This window comes from Diadema antillarum, unplaced genomic scaffold, assembly GCF_040938485.1.
Source record: "Diadema antillarum isolate AM-2024a unplaced genomic scaffold, OU_Dant_1.0 scf00000172, whole genome shotgun sequence".
Taxonomy (NCBI): domain Eukaryota; kingdom Metazoa; phylum Echinodermata; class Echinoidea; order Diadematoida; family Diadematidae; genus Diadema; species Diadema antillarum.
The window spans coordinates 1,452,763-1,479,577 of NW_027271061.1; the positions used below are offsets into that span (position 1 = coordinate 1,452,763).

A 26,815-nucleotide genomic window follows, 5' to 3' on the forward strand; every position below is an offset into this window, starting at 1 on the left:
CACTGATTTGGTTTTGTGTCACTTTATGGCACATTTAAGAGATCAGGTGCACTTCATAAACTCTGCCCTCCCTAACATTGACATACATTAGCCTGATTTACGTAATTGCACTCTCGCCAATGACTCCTTCTCATGAATATCTCCAAAGGGCACTTACACCATAGTTTCCATTTAAAAACAAGTCAGCATTATGCTAGTTGACTATCAGCAGCATTCAAACCTATCGATACTTTTTCCCTGAGGACCGAGTAACGAGTCGAGTCATACCATCCGTCCCTCAGAATACATTTCAATTCCTGAATATCAATTTGCAAGCATCAGTTGCCGCTAAACCTGAAACCTGTTAAACCCTTCTGGTTGTCACGGATATTTGCTTCAAAGGCATGCATGATACTTTGCTGATTATTATGTGCAAAACAACATGGAAGGCTTTTTCATCTGCAAAATAAGTCATAACATGGACTATGATACGACATATAGTGGGCCACCTTTCCAGAATGGACATCTGCTGCTACACACACACACACACCAGAGGCAGATCCAGAAATTTCGTAAAGGGGAGGCGTCTTTACAAAATTAAAGGGGGATGCACATGCCCCTCCCCATTTTTTTTATTTCTTTTGTTTTAACAAAAAAATAAAGAGGGGGCGTGCGCACGGTGCGCCCCCCTCTGGATCCGCCATTGCACACACACACACACACACACACACACCATATCAAGAGCTTCCCAGGCACAATCGTTGTGGCTAAATCTCGTGCACGGAGCTGTGTGTTTCTGTGAGCACAAGACCTCTTCAGCAAGTTCTGGCTTGTTGGAAGCATTTGACCCCCATGACCCTTGCAAACACACTTCTTGTGGCTTGCCCTTCCGCAATACCTTCATCGATACTTTACACCAACTGTTTATTTTGTATTTGCAATAGGCCAGGTTACTTAAATGTACATGCATTCAAATTTAGGGAAATTTTTCCCTCTGGGGATCTTGTTCTTACAAGCAATTCCAAACCTCCTGAATCTACTGAATGCAGTCACCATCACCAAGAATACAGCTTGGATGCAACCATCGTTGCTATGTCGGGCAAGCCTCAGCAGAGGCTAGTTGTCAGGAGCAACCTTTGTCACAGAGGTATGCAAAAAATTTGATCATTGTAAGTTAGTATAGCTGGTCTATTGACATGAAGCTAAGCACTCTAGGTAGAGGTACAGTGTATGCATAAAATTTGAATATTGTATGTACGGTAATGTAAAACTGGTCTATTGACATGAAATGAAGCACTGAGGAATGTTTGCACCTGCTAAGCTGGAGCATTGAATGTAAATAGCTCTCTAGCACCTGTTATCACATACCTATCTCCTTTGTCAACATATAGAAACCTACAATCTAAGAACAACAGGTTCCTGGTTGGCTGCATTTTTCAAATATCTCTGCATAGTGATTGGCTGATGACCTATAATGTCGTTCTCTGATTGGCTATGACGACTGAAGGGGGACTATCGAGTGGCCTCATGTTGGGGTCATTTTCCTCTTGGTCTAGTAGGACGGCGATGGCGGCCAGGCTGTCCTTCTTTAACCTTGACTGTCCTTGTAAATTTGACTGATTCACCTGCAATGAGGAAATCACACACAAATATCACATGTTAGTCTTTATTGTAGAGATCTCCGTGTACATGGCCAATCAATGATTCATTTCTGTTCAACAAAACGAGTAACAATAATTGACATATATACATTATCTACAAAAGTAGAACTACTCCACGCCAACTAACGACCACACAAAAATTTCCGATGGTCATTGTCAGGGGCAACTGTCCCCTGTGATATTAACTGAGGGAGACTTTGATGCCAGAACACAAGGATAATCCCATATATTTGACCCTTGAACTTACTCTAGAGTAGAGCGCCTCCAATCCAGCCGGTGACGTGTCTAGGATGTCACTGTGTACGTTTGGCCTTCCGTTTCTTGGGTCTGTGGAGCAGAATCATGAAACACAGAGAGACAAAAATAATGAGTTTTGTCACACACACTTTGCCATGAAGCAAGTAAATTTTGTTGAATCTCATACATGTGTGAACACTTGCTAGATGTGCCATGGTGCCATAAAAGCTGTTATTTTTGTGTACAAATATTTGCATGAATAGGAGGTTATTGTCATTTTTGCAAAATGTTTTTGCGATTTGACGCTGAGGCTTAGTATGTGATGACATTTTTGTGTGTTATCAAATTTGCGACCCAACAGTGATTCACAAAATTTGCCAAAAATTAACCCTTGCAAAAATCAGCTCTTACAGTATTCTACTCAGATTAGTTTGTTTTTGTATCCCACTAATTTGTGTACGTGTGAATCCTACTCACATATATTCTTCAAGATCAACACCAGTGACATGGAACGAATCGTTCTAATTAATTTTGTCAGTGTCAAGGAAAGTCACGATTTTTTCTACCACACCCCCTCCCCCCCCCCCCCCCCCAAAAAAAAGAGAGAATACAGTGAAAAAGAGAGAGGAAAAAAACAACAACAACAAAGGAGTGGCTAAACAGTATGGCTAAAGGGAGACTTTTCAAACTTGGACAATGACTGCCCAACCAAGCATAGTGTAAATAGTGGGGAGGACAATAAGTACCAGGTACGAGGTAACCGTGAAATTCTATTCAGTTTTCTCTCTCTCTCTTTCCTCAAATTTATGTGTCAAATGGACTGACAAATTTCCTGACAAACACTCCCTTTCAAAGCTGCGCAGAATGCGTGCAAAAATTTCACTCAGTCACACAGTCTATTCTACACAAAGATTATCCAATCAAAATCAACCATCACAATCTATTACACTTTGACCATTATGGTAAAGAAAAGGCGGGGGTACCAGATATAGAGAACAAATAATAAAGATGAATGGACCAGTGAATGTGAGAAAATACAAAATGCAAACAGATTAAATTCTATAGGGATGAAAGGGAGAAAAGAAAAGAAAACAAGAAAGAAAGAATGAGAGAAGAAAGGGATAAACATAATAAAATTTGAGACACTCTTGCACAGTTTTGTTGCAGTCCAGGTCCCTATATGTTACCCTTGCAGTATTTGAGGCTGTGCTCTACACGGAGATTGATCCAACAGATTACATACACAATATGAACACTCACACAATTCATCACAAATATCATACCACCGAGTTTATGCAAGCAAGGCGAGGTACTGAGGCTGCAAAGTTGCCTCAGTCACATTTTTGTAGAATTGTGTATTTTTTTAAAGAATGGTGCTTGCCATCCATCAAGAGTATGAAAAAATTGAAAGGCACAAAAAAGACAATCCCCTTTTTGTTAACTTTACAAGATTGCCCGTTACAACAGACAATTGGTCTGTTCTTTGTTCAGTTCAAGTGCAATTTTCTGTCAATATTGCATTTGGCATCACATCAACAATTTCACTATTTCAATGTTTCTGAGGTGGAACATAACCTCTCTGAACATACCTCACTATCTCTACCTTTAGAGTACTTTTTGAAACTTTTCATCTCTTATTTATATTAAAAACCTATTCATTCACTGACTCATTCATTCATTCATTCATTCATTCATTCATTCATTCATTCATTCATTCATTCATTCATTCATTCATTCATTCATTCATTCATTCATTCATTCATTCATTCATTCATTCATTCATCCATCCATCCATCCATCCATTCATTCAATATTCATAAGTTACCATTCTTTCATTTTATTCCCCAGGAGCCAGTCTTCATCAATGTCCCCTTTATCCCATCTTTTAAAAGCTTTTCTCTTTGCTGTATCCACATATTAATTCTTTCTTTCTTTCATTAATTCGTTCATTCCTGAATGAGGAATATCAATATACGTTAACCCATTCATTCTTCTACCTTTTAGTAAATACAGTGATTGACAGACTCCGTACTCACTTTGGTATCGCTGACAATGTTTTAAAGTGGTTGAAGTCATACATTACTAACAGATATTTTTGAATAATTCGCTTATGTAGTACAAAGTTTTATTCTGCACGGATCTGTGTTAGGTCCTCTGCTGAGAAGACATACACGTACTCAACACAATTTGCTCATCATAATTCCCAGAAAAAGAAAAATCCTACAGTGGCAGGAAAAACACATTGTTGAGTTGTTGGTACATGCTACTATATGGTTGTAAAAGGAGATTAATAATCACTACTTTAAAGATATCTTACATCAAAGGGCTCGTACAATGTCATATCTATAGACATTGTACTGATTTCACTTGCAGTTTATGCAAGGGACAAAACGACAAAAAAGAAAAGTGAAAATAAGAGGTGCATCAATAAGATACAAACATTAAAGAGACACAAAACAACAAACAAGAAGTACATCTGTAAATACATAGACAAGATGAAAAAGCATTTTTGGTGCTACTGGCACATAAAAACATTATTCAAGGTAGGTCTACACACAGTTTTGCAACAGCTAATTAAAAAATAAGGATTAAAGAACAAAAAAATCTACACACTTAGAAACAGGATGATAAAAGAATTGATGCATTTGTGCGTGTAATATTCAACCCACTGTGGGGCAAACTTCTTGGTCATTATTAGCATTCTTTATTTATAGCAAAGTTATTAAGGGACATGCACAAAACTGATTGCTTCAAGGGCTTCTTTTCAACTTTTTCTCCTCTCTTACATGAATCCCTTTAAGTGCATGCGCAGCAGAAGGAAAATTTGGCTTCTTTAATTAGCAGAACAGGCAAAAACAAATTCACTGTTTTCAATGGGTGCAGGAGTCTTCAAGAGATACAGGAAATGATTTTGATCTCAAATAACAACAACAACATCTATTTCTATCTAAACCATTCAACGGCCACTTCTCCCACACTGCCATCAACATTGTGTGTAACTACAATTTGTATGTTACCGATGGTAATGACTATGAGTTAAAGGGATGGTACAGTATTGGTGGAGATGAGAATTGGGCTTTTAACTCTTTGCGAGATACCAAGAAAACACTTATGAAATAGTACGGAGCATACCAATTTAAGAGGAATTCAAAGTTTATTTGAAGAAAATCGGATTTGGAATGACTGAAACATCTAAAAACAAAGTAAAACAAAGCGATCGTAATGAATTGTGGGACCCACACTTATTAGAATCGCTCTGTTTTGGATATCTCAGCCATTTTAAAACCAATTTTCATCAAATAAATGTTGAATTCCTCATGAAATTACATTCTCTTTCATATTTCATAAGAGGTTTCTCATTATCTCACCAAAAAATGTTAGAAACCTAAAATTAGGTCTCAACCAAAACTCTACCATCCCTTTAACTAGGCACTACAACTTTTTGGCAGATACTTTAAAGTCTAAGAGTCCCCTCCAAAAGATCTGGCAGTGAACATACAGTGTCTTGCCTACAGTCATAACCACTGCAGCTGGCAGGCTAGATTTGAACCGAAAGTTTCAAGATCTGGGGGGCATTTCATGAAGCGTTTTGGTCGGATATTTTTCTGACAAACTGTTACAAGCTACTGAAATCCTTGCATCTGATTGGCTGAGGGCAAATTTGTCCGACAACTTTGTCATACGAAATGCTTCATGAAATGCCCCCCAGGGGGGCATTTCATGAAGCGTTTTGGTCGGATATTTTTCTGACAAACTGTTACAAGCTACTGAAATCCTTGCATCTGATTGGCTGAGAGCAAATTTGTCCGACAACTTTGTCGGACAAAATGCTTCATGAAATGCTCCCCAGGAATTCATGATCTTATCCCCTGAGCTACATGTACACTGGCTCCTGATGATGGGAATAATCTTTTTAACCCGCTGAGGACAGAATGATTTTGCTACAACATGCACTTCCCACAGACACTTGCCCGACTATACTCATCCTCAACGGGTGAAGAATATCAGGGAGAAATTAAGATCACTGTGATTACATTTTTCACCTCAACATTATGGAATGATTAACACTCTTCCAGCAGCACGAAAGAAAACAAAAAAGAAGTCCCAATCATCATGATCAAGACTTTAACAGCAGAAATGCCATCAATTAATGGTGATTGTGACCTAGAAATATCTTAACTGCATTCAGTCCACCCCACTCCACTGCTCTGAGTTTGAGGCTTTTACCTACAAAAAGATGGTCCAAACCATAATCTCTTCCATTGTCGGATAACCTCATTAGGTGCTGTCAGTCTTGAGGCAAGGCAACTTGCTGTTCTTTACACAATGGGAAGTGATCAGAGATGGTACCCTATAGAAGTGACAGGGACAGGCCAGCCAACAATAGACTTTCCATAATATATCAATCACTTTTAGTCCATCACATTTCTCTGCCTGGTGTGAGTAATCCCTGAAAGCTTATTTTCCCCAAAATGGCATCTTACTAGTAACTGTCTCTGCCATTTTTCTTACAACACAGCTGGAGCAATTAATTTTTCACACATAGAAGGTCTTAACAGATTACACTGGTAAGGGAAAAAATTGCTTCTGAGTCTACAGAACTGTGCTTTCAGAGTGCCATTATCAAATCCATTAGATAGATAAATGTTCGAAGTAATAAAATATTGATTTAACCCTCAACCACACTGCCTAAAACTGCCATGGACATTGAGCATGATTGAGCTACGACCCTTAGTAACGATGGAGTTAACTATCCACATGTTCTTTCTGATAGATGTTTGAAGGACACTTCAGGACTTAATACAGAAAATGATATCCTGAGAAAAGATGACCACTGTATGCATTCAACAATTCTATATAAACTTGATGTAGTTGTTGATTTGTAAGCTCACTCATGAATGGTGTTGTGTCTCAACAGTCCAACAGGAAGGCCATGGTGGCACAATAGGGATTTAGGAGATTAGATAATCTTTGCTCATTAAACAGGGACAACCATAGAATCACATTAAACTCTAGAAGGCAACTACACCCAAAACAATTTGGTCTACTAACAAACATATTGCCTTATCACATCACATTAAGATGAATATAACTGTTTGTAATTGCCTTGGTCTTTTTATGGAAGACTCTCAAAACAATTGTGAGCAAGTATGAGAATATATAGTCAACATTTTAAACCAATTCTCACTGAATTATTTAAAGGTCAAAGCAGCAGTCATCCCACAGAAAAAGGTGACAAACTTATATGAAAGGTCATTTATTATACTCAAGTGTAATGTCTATATACGCCATGTATCTCCCTCGCAGAGAATATACAATATTGTTGCTTTTCTATAGAAACCAAATAGACTCAAAAAAAAAAAAAAAATCGCACAAGCGAAAAAGTTACAATGATTCTACAAGTCTGACAGCCTACTCAGTTCACAGCAAGTGCAGAAAGAATGCTAACCTCTACTTAACCTTTTATTTCTTTAATTTTATTTTCATTATTATTTGTTTGGGGGGGGGGGGTGGGAGGAGGAATAGGGGAAAACATTGGCTGTGACTTTGTTATCATGAGAGAGCTGCCTCAACCTTGTGGCAGTACCACACCGTATCACTCTCTTCGGGGGTCAGGAGAAGGTTAGTAACAACTTTGTTCTTGCAGGCTGTCGATTCTTATTTTGTTCTTCAATACTGATGCAAGGTATGGTGGCTGATATGTTTTTAGATCTTATACTGTCCATACAAGTCAGAGAAAAGCAAAGAAGTTTACAAAGTTTGAAAGACTTCTTCCATTTGTGTACAGCCGATATAGCAGCCATCTTTTAGCATGCTCAGCCAACTTTGAATCAATTTCATCTTAAAGGGACTGTACAGTAGTGGTTGAGATGGGGATTCATGTTTTGAACATTCCTAAGTGAGATAATGAGAAACCTCTTATGAAATATGAAAGAGCATGTGATTTTATGAAGGATTCAACGTTTATTTGATGAAACTTGGTTTTCAAATGGCTGAGATATCCCCAAAAGTGATAATAATAAAAGGCGACATGCCCCACCTTTATTAGGATCTCTTAGTTTCACCTTGTTTTTTAATATCTCAGACATTTCAAAACCGATTTTCATCGAATAAACTTTTGATACCCCTTAGAATTGCATGCTCTTTGACATCTCATGGAGTGGTTTCTGAATGTCTCACAAAACGTTAAAAGCTAAATCCTCACCCCGACCAGAACTGTACACACCCTTTAAGTTGTCACCACCATCATTATGCATGAAGTAATTTGCAAAATACCACTTCAAATCCTACGTAGCTACCACTACCTTTTGGTCATGCCAAAGAGAATTTAAAATTCACATGGTCATGAAAATGTTTAACAAGGCCTATTTTCTCTGTTGGTGGGCTCCATAGAAGTAACTGCTAGCCTCGCTGAGACAGGCAAAAAAAAGAAAAAAAGAAGAAAAAAAAAGAGAATGACAACTGAAGTGACCCTAGTATGACATCTCTACATTCAGTCATGGTGCTTTTGAACACCGATCAGATCTAATCACACTCAATTGATACAACTCATGATGTTAAATTTGCAATTAGGAGTTTGTACACTAAACGGGTAGGAGGTTCCCATCTCACGGACATCTTGGGATGGACATTGCAATAGCCTTTTTAAGATCCAGGTAACTTAAGTGACGTAAAAATCTCGAAGAACTGAGATTTATGATGCATACCCACAACATGAACTTTGTATTGCAATGTTGAATCGCAAAGTATTGTCATTACAAGTAGCTAAGAAGTAGCATTGTGATGCACTGAAGATATATCCTGACATTTTTACTTCTCATGACAATACTGTGACACAGTTTTACACAAACTTTGACACATCCCAGTCAACTTGCCAACTAAAGAAACAAACCATGCACTTAGGGTGGTGAAAATCAAGATTAACAATTCTAAAAGCCTGTTATTTGTTGTACTGAGGTGCTTCTAATATGCTTTTACTCAGTGTGAGTTGCCGACATGAGTAATTCTACAGTGATATAAACTTGACAAGATGAAATGTTTGCATCAATAATGAACAAGCTGAAATTCTCCAATCAATGGAGTGATTTATGATACACCGTTCAGCGCATTCACAGCACAGAACGGACGTTACCGTTTCGACATCAATTCAAGTGAGACCGAGTCTGCGGCAAGTTTGAATCAACACAATGACTTTGCTTTCTGCTTGACTGAGAATTCTTAATATCGGTTCATACACCACTGAATATGGATATATTACACAATGGAACCTTGCACTGCCTGGTCCTTTCTTGTCTTACTGTTTCTCTGGGTCTCAAAAAATATATATACTCTAAAAGGCTTAAGAAAAAAAGATATGCATGTATATACGTGTAGAGCCTATACTATATACACACTAAGAGAGAGAGATATAGAAGAGAGAAATATATTACATATACTTACATATATTTCTCTATGTTGTTATTTCTCTCATTCATTCTAAATTTTTGACCTTCCATTGGCTCCTGCAACTCTCGCTCACCTTTTGTTATCTTTTTTTTTTCCAACCACCCTTTAGTTCGTTGACTTTTCTTCACGCACCATTTGTATGTCAGGGTTTCAAATGACTGGCTCCCATCACCTTGCGACATGATAACAATCTCTTCCCACAGTGTCCATTGCTTCCCTTAACCCATTGAGGACGAGTCCCCCCCCCCCCCCCCCCCCCCCCCCCCGAGTATACTCGGGCAGGTGTCTATGGGAAATGCGTGTTGTAGCAAAATCAAACCGTCCTCAAACGGGTTAAAATGTGTAGATCTATCAAAATAAACCACTCATGTGTCTTGCCAGAAAACATTTCTGGATTAAAGATACAATAATGAATCTCTAACTGATTTACAGACTTTCGAAGACTCTTCAAAAGGTGAGTCTCAAACCACATGATGTTTGCTTGTTTGTAATGAGTAAAGTCTCTCTGTACCTCCCCTATTAGTGGCATGACATCATTTTCATTCCCTGGTTTGTCAGTTGTTAATTATTTCTCACAAATGCATAGGATGGGTCTTTTATGTGATGTAAGCAGTTGGGGCTGTGGCAGTATGGTGTGACTTTTGCACATCAAAGCTTTAAAAAAAAAATCATTATTATTAAAAATGTATCAAACCAAACTAAAAGGAGCTCCTACAATATCAATTCAAAATTCAAGTAATAATCTCTCATTTTCCAAGCATGTTCACAGCCTTAGATAGAAAACTCTCTCACATCCTTTGAGCTGATTATCTTTCAAAAAGAAAGACAAAAAAAAAAAAAAAAAGCCCAACTAGCAGGGGAAAATAAAACAAGTTTCCATGGCCAGACAGGTGACCAGCCCATTATTTTCATTTCATCAACACAGATCACCACTTCTAACCACACAAGTTGGTTTGAATTGGTCTTTACTGCCTCAGACACTGATGCGACATGGCATAAGATCAGATTGAAAAAAAAAAGAAATACAAGTGGCAAATAACTGAGCACAGACGGTTGTAATCATCCACTCTCATTAAAACAATTCATTTCTTGTTTAATAAAAGACATAACTTCAAACCAGATGCTGAGGATTTACCACCCCCCCCCCATATATTCAGCTTATAGCAACTTCAACCACAACAAACATTTTTTTCGGAATAGAAGCCCCGCTGTTTTACGACAATTAGAATTTTGGTGCAGTAACAAAAATAAACCAATGGGTCTAAGTTTACCAGTAAACAGAGTTGAAAGAAATCATCAAACGGAATAATCATGTCTGTTTGCTGTGCATTTGGCTCTCAAGCATAACTGAACAGGATTGAATGGGCTGTTATGACGTCACAATAATTTTGATTTGGGAAAGATGGATGCCTTGTGATCACTTCATTCCTGGTCTGGAAAAATGACTGAAGGCGCTATGAGGCTGTCACTGTCCAATGAGAACTGCTCGACACCCTTCACTTTCTTGCAATGATCTTGTTTTGTTTTCAGATTCTTCACAGTGAGTGCACCAACCTTGTGCCCGTCCTTCCAACAGTAGTAGTTTACCTACCACCTACTGTAGGCTATCATCGATGCCAATTTTAACTCATTTTTTGATCTTATAAAGATCTGCAGATATTTGTATGTGATCAATTGAGTAATTAATTGAGTGATCAGTTGGTCAGGCATTGATTATTTATTTCCTACACTTTTCACTGCACATACTCAATCAAAACCAGTTAATCAACCAATCAATCAGTCACACAGTCAAGCACAGACTAAATTCATATGCATATTTCAGGGTTAGCAAGATAACAGTGATTATTCAGACGAAAATTATTGACAAAGTCTTATATATCATTTAATTGACAACTTTCAGGATGTAGTCCATGTTAGCATGATATGGCCTTATTCCGGAATATTTCTCACATCATTCACACCCATGCATTGAATGTGAGGAAATGTCCTGGTGTATGGGTCGATGTTCTTCTGATAGTCTATCAAATATAATCACAAAGACTCGGTACATATTGTACTTCAGAATTTACTGTTTAGAGAAAATTTAATGCAATATCTGCCCAAAGAATCTAAGAAAGAATAGGAAAAGGGTCTGAATGAAAAAGGTCTGGTGATATAACTATTAGCATATTGGATTCAAGTAACTGACTTGCCCAAAGAGCTTTTCATTTTTATCCCTCACAAGTTTTGTTTTGCTTAAAAAAAATTCTATCTCTTTTGTTACCTTTATATTTTCTATTTTTAATCATCTAAGAGAAAGCTCTCAGTGAAGGAAACTTACTTGGTGCAGTGGGGTAAAGGTTGACTGAGCCAGTGGTCGGCAGGGTCAGTGCGGGCACGGCCTTCACAGACAGCTGGGCGCTGGCCGGAGAGGAGCTAGCCCTGGGCCGAGTCGGGTCCAGGGGCCCCCCGCCGTCCAGCTCATCGCTGCTGACGCCGCTGCGGATGAGGGGCTGGGAGTCCATCATTGGGGTGGTGCCGGGGGTGGAGGGAAGGCCGGTGGAGGTGCCCATACCACTGCTGTTACTAGGGGAGTGCGATCTACAGACAGAGTTGCTAAGGGGGGTTCAGCGAGTTGGGCGGGGTGTGAGAGGGAGTTTTGGGGGAGGGGTGTGGTCGCAAGAGGCAAGAAGGAATGAGAGAAAGTGAGGGAGAGAGAGAGAGAAGGCAAATTTTGAGATCAAAGGTGACTAACATGAATCAAACTACATATTACTCACACCACAGAGACTGAAAGATTAGACATCCCTAATAAAACCAATTTTGTAATCCATTGTCAGAGTATCATGAAATTTATTTGTGCTATTTTTTATTGAAAAAAAAAAGAATTATGTGCCCAAACGCAATATGCATTATGAATAATACAGAATATAAAAGAGTTAAAACACAAGACATACTGTTGCAGAAGGAAGTAAGAAAAAGTAAAAGCGAATGCATATGAATTGAAACAACAGGACAGAGAATTACAAAGAAAAAAAAAAGAGAGACTTTGAAGTAGGTGTAAGTCTAATGTATCAGTGGTACAGTAATGAGAAAATATGGAAAGAGTGTCCTAGAAGAAATACACAGCAGAGAAGAAAAACAGATGAGGATTTCAACAAAGGAGAAAGATTTGTACTCTGGGAGGAAAAGAAAAGAAAAGAAAATCAGAAGAAGAAGAAGAAAAAAAAGCTGACAAAAGGATAAAGACAAGACACATTCAAGAAGAGTATATTGACAGACAAGGCCTGAACAGGAAAAAAGGAATAGAAGAGAGGGGAAAAGCACACACACCACAAGAAAAGGAATGTCATTCGTATTTACTCTGCTATTACTCTGGGCGCCATGGCAGGTGTCTTTTTTTCTTCCCCTTTTCTAAAAAGTATGATTATAAAGCCTGGAAAGTGGACATACAGAAGGGCAGAAGTCTCTGATGAAAGTGACATGAAAGGTGCAAAAAAAAAAGAGAAAAAAAAAATTTTTTCTCTTTCATAATTTTCATCTTTATTCAAGTCTCAAGCAAAGAGCAAATGCTATGTCAAGGATAGATGCACACTCAATAGGAGCAGGGTACAAAATTTGTGTGCTGTTATAAGAGGGAACATTTTGTATGATAATGTTTGCACTTTTTCCCCTGAGTGTGTACTGAATCGTAACGGCAGAGTTGGCTAATCGTTCTTTGTGCGCAAGAGTTTTTTTCACACCACAGGCAATGCACAGGAAACTAGCATCGTTTTTAGAAACTCACTTTAAATGAGTTTATACACATATAGGAAATGTACTTGATTGATCACCATCCAGCACATTTAACTATCTACATTGTATTACATAATTATATGTTTTCTCCCCACCTTTCGCCAAAACATGTCACACTGTGCACATGTATGATTTTATGCTATATTCTATGCATTGGGCAACAGCTTCAATGACCATCTTTGTATGAAGACCACCTGTTCTTGAGAGATGGGCATTTCCTGTATTCTTTAAGTCTAGGTTAATTTGGGTGACACATTTATTTTGTTTGAAAGCACATGCAGTCAAGGTATTGAGCCCATAAGTTGATCCACAAACTAAATGAGGTGCTTCATAAAAAACATGAACACATGCTTCTCAGAATTGTGACAGCTTTATGAAATCAATTCTGAGTATAGGTCAACCATGAAATTGATGGCATTCGATACCCGACCAAAAGATGCTAGACACTTCTGACAGGCACTGAATTACTCTGCACTTTGATTCTCTCTGAATAATCTTTTCATTCTGTGCCAGGGACATTGGGCAGTGTGTACAATGCTATGGGGATTTCTGTGCTAATCAGAACTCGAAGCGCTCAAAGGGTTAACTAACAAGTAATGTACACTTGAATCAGTGATTGAAGAATCTTAATCACATGAACTAAATGAAATGCCTGGCACTATGAATAATACATTCAATAAAGCACAACTATTCTAAAAATGACATGTAGCTGTGAAACAACTGACCCTAACCCTTCCTCTGAATCAAACCCAACTGTGATGATTCTGTCATTTCAAATAGCAACTGAACATTTGGAGAAGAGAAACTGCTACAGTATAGGATCAATATATCATTTTCAGCATAACTAGTGAATTTTCTAATGAAAATTGGAGAGGATGAATGGGGGGGGGGGGGGTGGAGAGAAAAGAGAGGGATAGAGAGGGCATTACTGGGCTAGGGGGAGCACCATAACCCTTGCTGGTGGATTGATTTTTTGGAAATGAAGAGGTGAGTAGGGAGGGGCAGCTGCCTGCTGGAGGACATTTGGAAATGAAAAGGTGAATAGGAAGCTGTAGTGCAATATAACCCTTGCTGGTGGAAGCATGGAAATATGTAAGAGGTGAATAGCGAGGGCAATATAACCCTTGCTGTTGGAAGCTTGGGAATGAGAGGTGGGTAGGGAGGGCAATATAATCCCTAATGGAGAAACTTTTGACAGTATGGGGTTGGAAGACACTAAGTCCTGCCAGTGGATGTCTTGATAAGGAAAGGAAGGGTTTGCTGAGGCAATATAACTGATGCTGCTGAAAGTTTGGGAAGTCCTCCTTACCTTCCCGATCTTGACTGGTTTCCAATGATGCCCTCATCAATGGGTGTGCTGGCTCCAGGAGAGCCCTGCCCATCATTTGGCAGCACTGCAGCAGAAAAACAAGAAACATACAGCTCAAGTTTTGGACATGTCAGTCCTCATATGTAAGAGAAATGATCTCTGAAAATAAAGAGAGGGGGTACAAAACATGTTTCACTTATGGCAAACTCACAAATACAGAGTCAATATCTCTGTTGGGCTCCATGGATGCTACACTTGAAAATGTGGACAAAATAAGGTGAAGCGTGCCATCCTATACGATAGAATAAACACCCCTTTCACATACACACACTGAAGTAAGATATTTGGGGTGATTTTTCCTTTTTAACACTCTGATGTAGCAGCAGAATAAGTGCCTTGGTTATATGACTCAATTTTAGAAAACACTCCATGTAGGAGGTTTGCCATTTGCTCTTAAATCAGACAGTTGAAAATAAAGGTGACGAGAAAAGGCGAAAACAGAAAAAAAAAATCCATTACGACAACAGTTAAGATGCATAGATTTGTGACCCTTTGCTATGTGGTGGAAAAGCATACAATGGCACAAAAGTTGATGGCGATGCAAGGACAAAAGAGGGCGCTACTCCTTTAACTGGTACAGAGCCATCTCTGGCTCTGCTCCCTGTCATCTTTGTCCCTGGTTTCACATCTAGGTTGAAATGAAACTAGTGGTAAGGTGAGAGTTAGAGAGGGTGGGGTGAGGTGGTGGAGGTTAAATGTGCGGGGAGGTGTTGGATGAGGTAGGGGAGGGTGGGTTAGGTGGGGAGGGGTGAGGTGAGATAGGGGAGGGGTAGGGTGAGGTGAGGAGGGGTGGGGTGAGGTGAGTAGGGGTGAGGTGGGGAAGAGTGAACTGAGACAGGGGAGGGGTAGGGTGAGGTGTGGAGGGGTAGGGTGAGGTGAGTAGGGGTGAGGTGGGGAGGGGTGAGGTGAGACAGGGGAGGGGTAGGGTGAGGTGAGGAGGGGTAGGGTGAGGTAAGCAGGAGCGAGGTGAGTAGGGGTGGGATGAGGTGGGGAGGGTGGAGTGAGGCAGGGGAAGGGTGGAGTGGGGTGGGGATGGGGTGAGGTGGAAAGGTTGGGTGAAGGTAGGGTGAAGGTAGGGTGAGGTGAGGGAGGGGTGGGTGAGGTGGGAGAGGGGTGGGGTGAGGTTGGGGAGGAATAGGGTGAGGTGGGGAGGGTATGTAGGGGAGGGAAACACTTATTAAGGAAGTGACTCCAACTCACACAGGGTGGCTTTCCTCTTTATATGCCGCGGTGTTTTCCTACTGCTGCACCAGGCTGAGAGGACGGCAATGGCCACTATGATGGCCAGAAAGCCAACGCCAATCACCGACAGGAAGAGGATGAGAGAGACCCTGTGCATGATGGGATAGAAAAGAAAAAGAGCGATGAGAAATAGGTCTGCAGTCTGAAATCTTCATACCTTGTCTTTGCCTCTCCTATATATTTACATGTACTATATTTTGTTGATATTCAATAGTTCTGTCTTTTTTTCTATTACTGTCTATCATTTCTATTACTTCTTCTATTTGAAACCTGTATAATAGCCTGGATTGATACGTGATAACATAATTGTTGCAAACAGAATCTGCCCTCCCCTCCTCCCTCCAAGTCATGACTATGAGTATGAGCCATGTCAATGTATTCTAGCAGCCAGAATTCTGTTGCTTGATATATTGATAGCATCCTCCCAAGCAAGACGATTCAGTACATGATGACTATTATGTCAATACACGTATGTATACATACATACATCCATATTTATGAGTTGAAAAAGAAATATGTATTTAATCACATATCCATTGATCTGCTTTGTTTAATGATTTATTCATAATTTGTCCAGTAATTCATCTTTCTATAATCAATCCATCCATCCATTCATTCATTCATTCATTCATTCATTCATTCACCGATACTTTCACTTATTTATTCATTCATTTATTCATTGATCCATCTATTTATTCATACATCCATCTAGCCTTTATCAAGTCATTAATTCATTTTTATTTACCCATCAATCCATGTATTCACTCCCTCCTTCCTTCTTCCATCCATCCATCCATCCATCCATCCATTCATTCATTCAGTCATTCATTCATTCATCTAACTATACAATGTACATCAAATGAAACCATCTAAAATGCATTCATTTGTTCCTACTAACTTGGGAAGGTTGAAGAGATTAAAGAAAGAGGCATTGCCGGAGTCGTCGGATGTTGTGTTAGGGCTTCTCGTCGCCGTGGTGACCATAGGAGTGGTAGGCTCTGTCGTTGGAGGTGCTTTCCCTAAAACAGTAGACAGAGGAGACAGACACATGAACAAGGATACACATCTGACTGCAACATTATCGTGCAGTTGTAGATGAGACAATAAATCTCACAGAAATAAAGACACAAACATAATATCTTTGATACATGAAATACAGTATGTATATCCCTTACATCCCAAAAAACTACTGATAGATGATTATACACTATTATTAGTAACAAAGGATACTTTCATTCTTAACATCTATCACCAGCACATTAACCAAAGCTTTAAAAAAGATCCTTACTCTACACGAGTGAGAGTATAGGAAAATGATATGATATGTTCATAGAAAAGAGAACATATTGTGTGGATGCAACTATTGTACACTAAGGAAATGAGACACTCATATTCATGAAATTAAAAGCAGTAAAATGGGATCCTCTCTTCAAATTTATCAAGTGCAAAGTATTCAGAACAGAATTAACAGCAGGCATGCATACATGTATCTTGACAAGGAGCATTTACAGCATAGCATTGACAATGGTTTGCTATGAATCAAGACTGTCAAAAATTCTCTGGTGTCACAACTTTCAGTCTATTATCAAAGTTTACCTGTGAAGACATAGAGGCTGACAATATCTGCCGAATATCCAGCACTGGTTTTTGCCGCCACCCACACCCCGAATCTCATCTCCGGTAGCAACCCAGTGAGCGTGTGCCTGGTTTCCGTGGTGTCCAAGAAGCCGTGCGTCTCATTTTGGTAGCGATACGTGACTTCCCTTCTCCTCCTTCTCCTGTTTAGTGAGCCTAGCAACAACAAAAAAACAAAAACAAAAACAAAGACAAAAACATAACAAGATAACAATAAAAAGAAATGTTTTTCTTGGGTTTTTTTATATCCATACAATGTGGTAACAAACAGAGGATTAGATATGACAGTTAAGAATTTGATACACTCTGAGAGATATTTTTTTGAAACTATCTGATACAATTCTGACAGCAGTCTATGACATACAGAGTAGGAAGTGAGCTCAGTATCAACTAGATGCAAGAATGCTTGATTCAATGATTCTAAAATTGTATATATTGTAGATAAAGTTATTTTGTATAAGTAGCTCATGTCAACTCTACAGTCTTCCCTCAATTTCAACACTATGATGAATTTAAAGTGCAACTCAACACCAACCATGCGCATGTTAATTCATTTCAAAATTTCACATGTTTGAACTGAAGAGTGGTTCTGGTAACAATTCCAAATGCAAATTAACTGAGGCAATGCCATTAACTTGGGACTGTCTTGCTGGCTTGTGCGGAGAGACATAAAATATAATGTTTTGTAAGTTAATTTTGTTGATACGTACTTAAAACCTTTCTGGATTCTAAAGGTCACCATTTCTTGGTTATTGCAAGAAGACAAAAATTTGACCCTAATGTTTCACATTCTTCTTTCTAATTTCATACCAACAGAGCAAATTAATTCTTTTGAAGATTCAAGTTTAACTGAAGTGGGAGACTTTTTAGGCCATGACCATGTCAACTCATCTAATTTGTATAATTACATGGTTGCTACTGATATCACATTTTTTTCTTCCTGAAAACAACATGTGAACTTTAAAAATACCATAAGATTTTTTTTCTTTGACATTTGATCTGAAGAAACTGCCACCGTATCGTTTGTTTGGTTTTACCCCAATCAAAAATGCTCCCCAATTGTCAAGCGCATTCTTTTTTTTTTTTTTTTTTGGGGGGGGGTTATTTCTCAGTTTGTTTTTCAAATCAAACAATTAAACAAGACACATTAGTGAGCCCTGTTACATTACGTACCTGTGACAGGTGCAGCAGTGGAGAGTGGTTCTACAGTCTCGGTGGGTGTCACTTCTGTTGTCATGACAACCTCATCCAAGGGCATGGCCGTGTACTTGATGCCGTAGCCAATGATCTGTCCATTGGTCACCAGGGGTGGGCTCCACTGCAGCGTGATGGAATCCTGTCTCTGGATCGCCGTCAATTGAGTCACGGGTCCTGGAACTGCAAGATTGAGTAGAAGACGGGAAAATGTTACCTTTGACCTCTGGAAACATTTCTCTCTTATGATAGGCAGGACTTGAATCTGTGCCTATACATGAAGCTACAAATGTAGAATACTTCATAATTGATAGTCTCTAATATGGCACTTAGTGAATGGTGACACACCGTATCAGGGCAGTCCCCCCCCCCCCCCCCCCCCCCCCCCCTCCCTCCGGCTAAATACTGCTTAGTGATAGGGTTAGAGTAAAGATTAGGGTTAGGGTTAGGTTTAAGTTCAGGATTAGGTTCAGGATTAGGATTAGGTTCGGGATTAGGATTAGGGGAAGGGTGTGAGGTAATTGCCGAGGGGGTAAGTGCCATAGACCCATGACATACATGGTAGCTCTCATTTTCGAAAGAATGAATACAGTCACAGACAAAGATGAAGAACTTTTGTTTGTTAACCCTGGTGTACCTGTTGGCAAAGTCTCTCACTGATTTATCGTAGTTAAACTTGATGTTAGGGCTTTAACACTTCAAATTTCATATGCTTGAATTGCTGACCTCGGTGAGGATTTGCACCTACACATTTGAGGACATTAGATGGACATGATAATGGGGTGAGCTCTTCTTCACCTGTATAGTTAAAGAACAGGAGTCCTTTTTATCACCAAAAAAAAATAATGAATACTCAGATAATATTACATATTGTAGCTGATTGTTGAGATGATTCTAATATCAGTTGAGTAATGTCTACCACACTCAAATTTATATAAACCTTCCAAGTTAAAAAATATATCTTTTCACAATTCTTCTTCTCTTTTAAATGAATTTGCTGGAAGCTTTCAAACATCCTCATACACGTATATCTTCATTCCCTATCAACCATCCCAAACTAATTTGCTGGAGGTGACAGTTGATTTTCTCCAGGAATCAAATCAATGGAGCTTGCTTGATGGAATCCTGACTTTGTTTAATGCTATTGGAAATGTTTTGGAAAATGAACATTTTCACTGCAAAGTCATAACAATCAGAACTTACTGCCATCTGCAGTTGACACCGATTGTACAGTGGTCCTTGGTCCACTCAGCTTCATGCCATCCACAAGGTTGTAGGCAAGTATCTGAATCATGTACTGCTGAGCCACACGGAGACCTGCATAGAGACAGAGAACATTTGTAAAAACGGATTAAATCCTTGGATAGGGAAAATATTGATACTTATTCTGTATAAACAGTGGCTCCCTCTACGTATGTATACAAAAACTTATTTTTCCATATGTGACTTAAAGTACAGTTGCACATACACTGTATGTACATTGGACTATTGGAAAGATGTTTCTAATGTAAGAAGGTGGGAGTTACTTTATTGGCTCAAGAAGAGGACACAGACAGACTATTAAGTCTTTTTGCCACTTAGTTGCATTGTGCATGTGTGTTTCAATGTTTGTGTGTGAATGGATAGGTGTGTTGTCACAAAATGAGTTACCACTAATCAGTCATATTTAACCACTTCCTTCTCTTTCTTCCTTTCTTTAATGCTGTCTCCCTGTATGTATGTCTGTCTCCAGTGTCTGTCTGCCTGTCTCTCTGTCTACTTCTTATCCATGTACCTATCTTTTTGTCTCTTCTCATTCACCCATTCCATCTTTCCATATGTATCTATCCAATCTACCTACCTACATGTACCTACCTATCAATCTATCTATCTATCTGTCTGTCTATCTGTCTGTCTGTCTGTCTGTCTGTCTATCTCTCTTCTTGTCTATGCATACCAAGCCAGCCCCCTTTCTCTCTCACTTTTTTACCTGGTATATATTTCTCTCTCTCACTTTTCTATCTATATATTTCTCTCGCTCTCTTTTTATCTGTATATTTCTTTCTCTCTCACTTTTCTATCTATATATATCTCTCTCTCCTTCTCTCTTACTTTTCTATCCATACATTTCTCTCTCTCTCCCTGTCTCTCCTCACCATTTATCTCTGCAGATGATTCCTCAGGCCCAACATCCATCTCCAGGAAGGATGCAGTCCCTGCCTCCCGGTAGAAGACTTTGAAGCCATCGATGGGTCCGCGTCTACTCGACAAGGGCACCGGCTGAGAGAGTGAAATTAGCGTAAAAATGTGCTTCATCTTTCACAACCCATTCTAATTCAGTTCACTTGTACCCAACAACTTCCATAATCCTGTCATAATTTCTATCATCAATGGGTATGTACAAAGAAGTCATTATTACCCCCGCCAAGGGAGGAGGTTATGTTATCGTTACCGTTTGTTTGTTCGTTAGTTAGTTAGTTTGTCTGTGTGCAAAATAACTCAAAAAGTAGTTAACGGATTGGGATGAAACTTGCAGGAAAGGTTGAGAATGACACAAGTAACAAACGATTAACTTTTGGTAGTGATCCGAAAATTTTGGGGGAATTTATGAAGGATTTTTGATATTTTGGCAGGTAGGGTCAATGAACTTGGGAGTTCAAGCTGCGCGCATTTGAGGTTTGCATGTGCGCACTAAATTGTATGCTCTAGTTTCTGCTAGGGCGAGGCGCGTGGTGCAGCTGAGGGTTTATGACGTAACAAAGGCTTCTATGTTGGGAAATCGGGCGACTTTCAGCACACAATGCTATAAGCACGTATGGGTGGAAATCACTGATATCTCTGATGGAAGAACAAGATTAGTGGTGGAAAATGAGCTGCATGCTTGGCGGAGGTCTGCACTCTCAGAGTGCTTCTCTAGTTTTATCTGCATCAGATTGTTTTGGAGTCATTATGATCGAAGGATGATGAAGCTTTTTCTAAAGGGGGACTTGTCACAGTTGCTGAATTATTGACAAAAACTGATATCTTAATATTTTTGTGTACAAACCAGTTAAATTTGTCGGATGACATCATAACCTCATTCAATTTGCCTACATAAGGGTGCCAAACCAACCAATACAGAGTTTTACCTGACAGAACTTATTTCATACAAAGCCTCAGGGCCTTTTCTCTAGTTCTCTTTTACATTTCCATGTGATGTTTGACATAATAATGATAATAATAATAATAGGGGTATTTATAATACCCTCACCACTCAGTCTGAGTGCTCAAAGGACATGAAAAATTTTACAGCATAAAAGAGATAGAGGAAAGAAAGAAGGAATTCAGGAAATCTATAAACTCTATTTTTTTGTTTGCTTGCTTGATTCATGTGATTGGTTTTAATTTGACTGAAAATCTCTTTTTTTTTTGTAACCACTGATCTTTAATTGGAAAGATAAACATAACAAATAAACAAACAAAAACCAAGTTAATCCTTCATGGTATACATGAATAACTCACAGTGAATTGAGAGTATCTGTGAGTAGTCTTACCTGCCAGGTAATGCCAACACTTGTCTGGTTGATTGTTTCCAAGACCACATCTTGGGGAGCTCCTGTGGGAGCTGTGGAGTCAGAGTAAAAGGGCAAACTTTCACAAGACCTTATTCACATTGCATTCTTGAATCAAATCAAAACAATTCACTGTGATTTTATTCTAAATTTGAGGTCAGATGAAAAGGGAATAGTAATGTGCATGGCAAAAGATGAAAAGCACATGAAATAGACAATCATGACTATTTCTTTTTCTTATTTTCTTTCTATCCATTTTCTTTATTATTCGTAATTACTGTTTCCACCTAAAATCACACAAACAATGATGAGCACTATATAGGATTCATAAATTTTACAAAAGTACAATACTGTGGATAAAAGGTGGATATTTTTGCGTGCGCAATTTTTCGCGCTCGACTGGGTAAGCTGACTTCTACGTGTTTTTAATTCCACAGAATCAAGACATCACCCACTGGAACATATACGAGCAAAAATATTTGCGTGCTTTTATTTTCACAACAGTTTCTGGTTGCGGGAAATGTGCAAAAATTTCAACATCGTGAACATTTCCACTTTTACAGTACATGTTTAACCCTGAATATATCCATACAGGTTTGATTTATAAGAATACATGTATTTTGACATCACAATGCAGTGTTTGTGATGTCACGCATTCCACTCACCATCAGCAATTGTCCTGGCCATCACGCCGTCACTGGGCGGACCTATCCCGTCTGTGTTGAGGCCATGCACTCTGACCTCGTAGGTCGTCCATGGCAACAGTCCGGTCAGGAGGTCGGAGGTCACGTCGGCAATGACATCTTTCCTGCTGTAGTCCTGCGAACTTCCTGCCTCTCGATAGGATATGCCATATCCCAGGATGGGTCCATTACGGTAGTACTCTGGTATGGGCTAGGGAGATCAAGGAAGGAAAAAAAAAAAACTCAAGTGTGGAACTACAAAGTAAAGTATAAATGAATGTGCTGTAATAGATAACAAATTAAAGAATATCATGAACTTGTGCATTGAATCTGCAGACTAACCTATTGTAACTTTTATTTCAACCACAGTATAGGCACATAACACACACAGAGTTTTTTTATTTGTTTTGTTTTTGTTTGCCCCCTCATGTAGACAGCTTGTTAACTGCCCTCAAACAGAGCACTGCATTCATTTACAGTGGGTACCTCTCCTGCGCAGCTACACTATTTATGAGACTCATAAAATCCCTAATGAAATGAAACGAGTGAACCTTCACAGTTTGACACCTGTGTCAAGACTCAAAACTAACTGTGGGTATGATCTTCCCCGACTAAAAAAAAAGAAAACAAAATAGAGATTTGAATACAAATCACAGAGAAACTAGAGCAACATTAAATGTCTATAAGCTCGAGACGCACTGCATTTCCTGAGGATAACATCTATAATTCACACTGCTAATGAAGGACAAAAGTAAACTGAAGCGAGACAGAGAGGAAAAAGGAAAATAAACTAATGCCTGATTACATCACACAAAACCTTCCTGGAACTTACCGCCCACGACACATTGATTGACGTCGATGAAACGGCGACGGCGCTAACATTGCCCGGGAAACCATCAGGAGCTGAGACGAGATTGAAAGACAGTGTAACTGCATTACCAACCTTGATGTAAATACACTTGAAAGAAGCTCCTGCCCAAAAGCTCCTAACTTCATTTATCCTCGTGTTTTGCCATGTTTGATACACAAGAATAATTCATTTACAATATGGTAGGTAGAGCATACTATGCTTTTGCCTTTGACAGTTTGCTGTCTTAGGATCAGGTTTATCTGATCAGGTCAGTCAAGGTCAATATTCACTCGAAAAATAATGAAGACACATTTAAAGGCAAGCAAGACATAACAATCATATGGCAATGTTAGTGCACAATTTTAACACAGGACATAGCATATCCAATAAAAGTACATTTGAGTTAAGAGCTGGAAACAGAGGAATTCATACTCAAGTCAAGAACTGGTAATAAATAAAAGATTATGAATGAAACAAGGAGAGAAAAAGTGAGCAGAGATAAACCAAGACAATCTCCAAATTTACAGTCAAATCACAGCAACCTTCTATAAAGGCGCAAATTTTACATGAGACTAAAGTTTGTCCCTCAGTTTCCACATGAGACCCTCTTATCTATAATATCTTACTTGTATATACTTCATGCACCAATGGCAAAGAGCTGACTCTCACATCCACAAGCCTGAGTGTCTAGATACAAAACTTCCTTCTGAAATCTCATTGGGGAATGTCAGTGCATTTGGTAGTGTGACTGGATAAGACAGAGTGTTAAAGGATGTGTACAGTTCTGGTTGAGGTGAGGATTTAGCTTTTAACGTTTTGCAAGATATTCAGAAACCACTCTAGGAGATGTCAAAGAGCGTGCAATTCTAAGGGGTATTAAAAGTTTATTTGATGAAAATCAGTTTTGAAATGGCTGAGATATCCAAATACAAGGTAAAACAAAGAGATCCTAATAAAAGGCGTGTTCTGTCGCCTTTTATTATTATCACTTTTTTTGGATATCTCAGCAATTGAAAACCAATTTTCATCAAATAAACGTTGCATCCTTCCTGAAATTACATGCTCTTTCATATTTCATAAGAGGTTTCTCATTATCTCACTTAGGAATGTTCAAAACATGAATCCCCCACCTCAACCTGTACTGTACAGTCCCTTTAATCCTTTGAAGGGATTTCCAGTGGAAGAGGGATTAACCCTTTGCGTGCTTGGAGTGCCGATTGTCACAAGAAACTCTGCAGCATTGCACACATTGTCAAAAGTCCCTGGCACTGAGAGAGTTAATGAATCTTTTAACATGTCCACTTCAGTATCGTCAATATCAATATCTCTATGACATTTCAGACAAGACTTGATTTACCAGCAGTTTGAGTCTTCTGCTCCACGTAGTCTGTGCAGTTGCCCCACTGTCTCTCCTCGTTGTGCAAGGTGGCAGCACACACCCGCAGCATGTAGACGGTGTTCGGCCGCAGTCCGCCCACCGCCGTTGTCACCGTAGCTTGACCGCTACCCGGAATGTGCTGCGTTCCGTAATCTGAAATACGACAAAAGATGCAAAATGTAAACCATCATTCATCCACTAAACATCACAGTGAATGATTTTTATTCAGCGAAGAACATCAAAAGTTCTGGCTTTCAAGAATAAATTACAGGGCATTGCCCACTCAGCTAGCAGGATTTGTCTGGTTGGCATGGTAGCAGTTTTTATGGCATGATAAGTTCAATTAATGTCTCAGAAAGTCTCTTATCCCAAAAGAGGATAAACGCACTGAGGTAAAATGCTGAGGAAGTGTAATCAATCATTTAAATGCTACAGTGTGACCCTAGGGTAAAGTTTTATGCCGACCCCCGTGGTGCCGTCTTACGACACGGAGAATACTGAATGCTGTCTGTTTGTCGATTTGTGGCGAGGAAACTCCTGGGCTGCACAATCACTCTGTATACTGTGAAAAGCATCACTGACATTATCTGTCAAACTTGACGCCTGTTATCTCCCGAGGGCACGAAACAAGGGCGTGAGAATGACATGTTGGCTGACTTACACAATCAGATTTAACATTTGCTTCCAACGAATACATGACATTTATAATAAATAAGCATCGGCTAGATGAATGAATGGATGGACAGACAGACGGATACACACATACAAATTTGCACATGGATAGACAAATAGAATAATGGATAGATAGAAAGATAGACAGATCATAGATATTTTGTACGTAGATAGATCATAGATACAGTATAGATACTGTAGATACATGTAGATAGATCGATAGATGGATAGAAATACGGATAATTAAAAAAGATAGATATAGCTAGATCATAGATAGATAGATCATAGATACAGTGTAGATACTGTAGAGAGATAGATAGATAGATAGATAGATAGATGGATAGATAGATAGATGGATAGATAGATAGATAGATAGATAGATAGATAGATACTAGATAGATAGATAGATAGATAGATAAATATATTGATAGATAGAATCAGTAGATAAATAAGCAAGAAGATAGCCTGGGAGCTACAAGTAGATAGATTAGTAGACTTAGCAACAGACAAGCATGTGGTAGGTATTGAATAGAGTGATTGACGCATAGACAAATCTAAAACTTACCATAAATGTTGCAAAATCATTGCGGAAATCTATATCTACGCAGTGATAACAAATAAACTTGTACACTGTTCAGTCCCTTTGCGCTAGGAACAATCATTTTGACAAAATCTTCTACTGCAAGTTATAATATAGCATGACATTAAATGTATCCCAAGGTGGAGCAAAATGAAACACATGGCAGAAAGGTTACTAACCGTTTGTGTTGAGCTTGGTGTACTCTACGAGGTACGTGTCGATTGGACCATTCCTGTCCACAGGGATCTCCCAGCTCAACCCTACTGCTGTGGCATTGAACGATGTCACACGGAAATTCCTTGGAGCAGATGGACCTTTGAAAAGCACAACCAAGGAGAAAGATCAAAACCTATTGAATACTACTACAGTAACTGCTATCGCTGCTGCTACTTATAACCACCCAAACAAATGCAATGATATGTGACAATTGTTTGTGATGGTAATTACACTGTATAACAAAATTGTAACAATGTCAAAACAATACCAAAATACTACAAATACGACTGTACTACTACTTGTGACAATAATGACAAAAATTGTGATAATAATGTATCAACAATAAGACAAGAAGTCAAAAATTACAGA

General features: G+C 39.0%; 1 protein-coding gene across 1 annotated transcript in view; it reads right to left on the reverse strand.

Moving 5' to 3' along the window:
* Positions 1 to 1,448: 1,448 nt before the first annotated feature.
* The window catches only part of LOC139722828 (contactin-2-like), a 103,658-nt gene continuing 78,291 nt past the window's right edge, over positions 1,449 to 26,815 (reverse strand). Inside the window, exons 17-31 of the mRNA XM_071634122.1 lie at positions 26,410 to 26,544; positions 24,958 to 25,131; positions 23,583 to 23,653; positions 22,733 to 22,961; positions 22,050 to 22,120; positions 20,673 to 20,796; positions 19,741 to 19,854; positions 18,517 to 18,720; positions 17,305 to 17,499; positions 16,607 to 16,727; positions 15,667 to 15,797; positions 14,407 to 14,491; positions 11,644 to 11,918; positions 1,888 to 1,967; positions 1,449 to 1,604 (exon numbers count right to left, since the gene is read on the reverse strand). Of these exons, the coding sequence (XP_071490223.1) occupies positions 1,449 to 1,604; positions 1,888 to 1,967; positions 11,644 to 11,918; positions 14,407 to 14,491; positions 15,667 to 15,797; positions 16,607 to 16,727; positions 17,305 to 17,499; positions 18,517 to 18,720; positions 19,741 to 19,854; positions 20,673 to 20,796; positions 22,050 to 22,120; positions 22,733 to 22,961; positions 23,583 to 23,653; positions 24,958 to 25,131; positions 26,410 to 26,544 (2,165 nt within the window). The remainder of the gene's footprint in view (positions 1,605 to 1,887; positions 1,968 to 11,643; positions 11,919 to 14,406; positions 14,492 to 15,666; positions 15,798 to 16,606; positions 16,728 to 17,304; positions 17,500 to 18,516; positions 18,721 to 19,740; positions 19,855 to 20,672; positions 20,797 to 22,049; positions 22,121 to 22,732; positions 22,962 to 23,582; positions 23,654 to 24,957; positions 25,132 to 26,409; positions 26,545 to 26,815) is intronic.